The 4,332-nt window shown below is 33.5% G+C and overlaps 1 protein-coding gene across 4 annotated transcripts; it reads right to left on the reverse strand.

Annotated features, from left to right (window-relative positions):
- Nucleotides 1-1,225: 1,225 nt before the first annotated feature.
- LOC107851334 (farnesol kinase, chloroplastic) lies at nt 1,226-2,833 on the reverse strand (the record flags this gene model as incomplete). 4 transcript variants are annotated; one of them, XM_016696304.2, is given in 6 exon segments in its annotated part: nt 1,226-1,502; nt 1,627-1,663; nt 1,739-1,853; nt 1,958-2,073; nt 2,548-2,679; nt 2,766-2,833. In XM_016696304.2, coding segments are annotated over 6 exon segments (498 nt in total), but the record flags the coding sequence as incomplete, so codon positions are not given.
- Between the last annotated feature and the right edge of the window lie 1,499 nt (nt 2,834-4,332).

Here is a 4,332-nt window from a genome sequence, read left to right on the forward strand (position 1 = left end):
TGTCATAAAAGACCTCTCAAAAAAAGAAGGAACGAACAAAGTGAAATTTTAAAATTGCAAAAATCAAAAGGAAATATAACACTTATTTGGTTATATTATTTTGTAGCATATGAACATGGCAATTTAATTTAAACGAGTTGATTATACTTATTAGGACTTTCCCGATCCTCAATTGTTTTTTGAAAAAAACGTATTAGGACATTATGTAATAAAAATAACTATATAATGTTAATTTTATTATCATATATTTTAGGACTTCTTAGTTATTATATTTATAAAAGATAAATTTTGATTGTCATATATTTTAGGACCCCTTATTTATTAATTTTTCTAATATTTTCTTACTATATTTTCTTCTTACCATATATTTTAGGATTCCTTAATTTTTAATATTATAAATATAATAAAATATAATTTGAGATAAGGAAAGGTTTAAGAATTAAGTTTTAATGAATTTTTAAATTTTTAATTTTTTAAAAAATAGTAAAAAGACGATTCTATCTATTGCAGAATTATTTAATGAAGGACAAAAAGTTCAATTCACTTTTCTAAGGATCTTCACACTTTTAATACATTATGTAGATTTCTTACCAAACAAAGCATAAAATCCAAACAAAGCATAAAACACTTTATGCTTGTAATATATTTATATTGCATGCACAATTCACTTTTAATACATTGTGCAAATTTCTTACCAAACAAAGCATAAAACATTTTATGCTTGTAATGTATTTATATTGCATGCATAATTCTCACTTTTATGCAGATTTTACTAGAATATGCAGTAATTATTTATTGCTATCGATGGTAATAAATAAAAATATGTTTAAAAGCCGTATTTATTTATTAAAACGTACTTACCCAAGTAATTAATCCTATTAATATAGTATGCTCAGGTGATTTTCCCAAGTTAACATGGCTTGCATGGCCCACTGATAGTTGAACCCTTCGACTGGAAATTTCATAGCCGCTTATTTACTTTTTTTCAAAAAATTATTTCACTTTAGCCAAAAAAAATGAAAACAGTGGCTAAAAAAAATGAAAACAGTAAGTGTTTTTCCATGCGAATTCTAAATACAATTTAGAATTATATTTGAAAAAAGTAAAAACAAGTAAAACTAATTCACTTTTTTCACTCCTACCGAGTCCTACTTCTCTCACAAAATTTCAAAAACAACTCAAATTTATATTCATGACCAAACACAAATCCAACTCCAAATCCAACTTCAACTTCAACTCCGGAAAATTACGATTCTCATGGCCAAACGGGCCGAATCATTTCAGCAGTGGAAAGCTCCACTAAATTTAATAAACTCTTACATGGTCGCGTCAAGCAGGATCTGAATTTCCTAGTGTTTTCATACACACACTTAGAATACTCACTGTGTTATTTAATAGTACAACAGTAAAAATTAACAGGCTGCGTAATGCAGAGGCGTATACATTCTCCAGCACTTGCACACAACCCTGGGTTACAATCTGATATCATATAACAAGACTGCCTACAAGCACCGAGGTTAAGGGAACTGTTAAGTTGTCATCGAGTTCACTGCTTAGAGGATGGGATTCAACCAGTGCTGCAGCAAGCGACATAAACAAGAACCCTAAGACAGTCTTGGAGCTCACCTGAATATACCCAAACAAGGAGAAATAGTGCAAGAATCTGTAGCAAAACATAGAGACCAGTAAACAAACTGTTGTGCTTAAGCAATATGATAACAATGAAAGCTTCAATTACCCAACGGATACTAAGAAACCAGCAATTGCCATTGCAATACTACCAGCAAATGATTTGTTTTTATTGTATGGAAGTTTCTGTTTTCCAAACCTCCTGCCAACAATGTCAGCAATACCTGGAACAGGAAAACAGTATCTTTTTTGCTATTTGTTAAGACAGTCAGACAATGGGGGAGGGGGTGGGGGGTTAAGGGAACTACATTGCCTCAGCATAGCATACCATCACCAGCACAAAGGTTGCAAATTAGCCCAATTGAAATAGGAGAATATCTCCAATATACAGCACACGCATAAGTGATTGTAAGGGCATAGTACAATGGTCCCTTGAGAAGCTCCCTAATGTAATAGTTGCCAAATAAATTGCTTAGTAAAGAAAAAGAGGCAAATGAAGGACAAAGAAGAAATATTTCGCTTAATTACGACTACAAACAAGGAATGGAGCTGGCCTGGCAATTACGCTTAGCCTCTAGTACCATTTTTGGCGCTGCTACCTGTTTTCGGAAACCTTTTTTCCGCACTGTTTAGTTATGATATAGGAGACATAGTAGGACATCTAAGAAACAACGTGGTTAACATGTTCAAGTTTTCATAGATGTTGGCAACATCACATTACCCACAAATTGCAGAATTGACGTGAGGAATGAAAAGATGGATGCACATAAATAAAAATGGATTGCAACCTCATCCTCAACTGAACCTCTTTTTGGTTGACATCTCACTATTTTTAGTAATAGCTAAATTCTGCAACAAGAGATGGTTTAATGAATATGTTCAGGTAAAAAGCTGAAAATATTCTTCCAATTAATAGACCTGTGGTCTCCAAATCGGCTCATTGACTTGACAGTTGCATCATCTCTCCACATACCTAGTCCCAAAAGAAGCATTTTTATTATATTGAGACCAGGAATAAGAGCTGCTAGAATTGCTCCCTGGTGACCAGAGCTGGAAAAACAAACAACGCCTCACTCACCACGAAAATTAGGAATTAAATGAATGAAAGGCTTCATGCCTACGTTGAAAAACATTACCTGAACATTGGCCAACAGAGCATGAAGACCAGCCCGATGCTAATATGAACAAGCTTTCTGTTTGTTTTCTGCGTAATATAAATATTGTAGAAATTATAAAATACAGTACAAAGGCCATATTGGGACATCATTAAGCAAAAAAGTTAAGGATATCACTTCTATAAGATGAGAGAATCCAAATATATGCTTAAGGTGGGGCTATTTTGTCATGGTCATGGAAACTGAAAGGCAAAAGGATAAACTAATACCAAATCCTGGCATTCTAAAAAAATTAGAATCTTGAAATAAGAAAACAGGAAACATGAAAGAAGGGAAATTACATCCAACTGAGAGAATCAACATGTTATTTTGTTCCATTCAAAGATATACAACAAAAGCTAGCTATGTTTGTCAAAAGGAAGAAAACAATTCAGCAGAATGCAACAAATTTATTTGTGATCAAGTCACATTGCATCTGCCATAGTGGCTGTGAGAAATAATGGAGAAATATTATTATTGAATTGCGTAATTACATCATTACATTGAGGCCCTATTTATAGACACTACATTCCAATCTTTTTTCAAGTAGGATTCGATATGCAATTCCTATTCCTACTTATATTCTAACACTCCCCCTCAAGCTGGTGGTGCATACAAGTCATATGGACCTAACTTGTTACAAATGTAATTAAGACGAGGACGGGTGAGGGACTTGATGAAGATATCCGCAAGTTGATCACTTAAAAAAAATATCTCTTCAGAGTATTTTTTCCCTGACAAAGTGACAATCAATCTCTATGTGCTTAGTCTTCTCATAAAACACTGGATTTGATGTGATATGAAGGATTGCTTGATTATCACACACAAGTTTTGATACAATAAAGACAACGGAAGGCACAAAACACACTCCAAATCAGTCCACTAATCTTAAGGATTCGAGGACCAAGATAGAGACCACACTCGGATTCGCTACCAACAACAAGAATACAAGATACAAGGGTGTATTTCAACACCAAAACAGCTATAAAACGTGATTAATAATATCAACAACAATAACACAAGTTTCGGATTCAATAAATGACCCAAAACAGTCCACTACACAAGATAACAACAACAAAAGTAAAGGATAGATAGTGAGACCAAGATTATTACAAGATTAAGAACTAAAGGGTGTATTAAACTCAAAAACCCCTAATGAATGTAATAATCAAAACCACACTCTTACGGTGACCGCCAAGGGAATCAACTCACCTCAAGATCCACCATTTCCAAGCAAAGATCAATACTAGCTTTTCCAAGCCCTAACTAAGACTAAGTGTTCTACTCTCAAGAGAGAGAATTTTTAATGTTTCAATCTTTCATCTTTCATAAGCTAGTGAAAATAAGACTAATGGGGCCTATTTATAATATATTACAAATGAAGATAAAAAGACCACTTTTCCCTTAATGAGAGGGGCTGCCATGGTGTGTAAATACACCATATGTAATGTATAAAATACCCTTAATGAAGGGGCAGCCAAGGTATGTTATAACTTGAATGAATGGCGCCTTTTCAATGCTCTCAAAAACCGAGTATGGTTCATACTTC

Source organism: Capsicum annuum, chromosome 9 (assembly GCF_002878395.1).
Source record: "Capsicum annuum cultivar UCD-10X-F1 chromosome 9, UCD10Xv1.1, whole genome shotgun sequence".
Taxonomy (NCBI): Eukaryota; Viridiplantae; Streptophyta; class Magnoliopsida; order Solanales; family Solanaceae; genus Capsicum; species Capsicum annuum.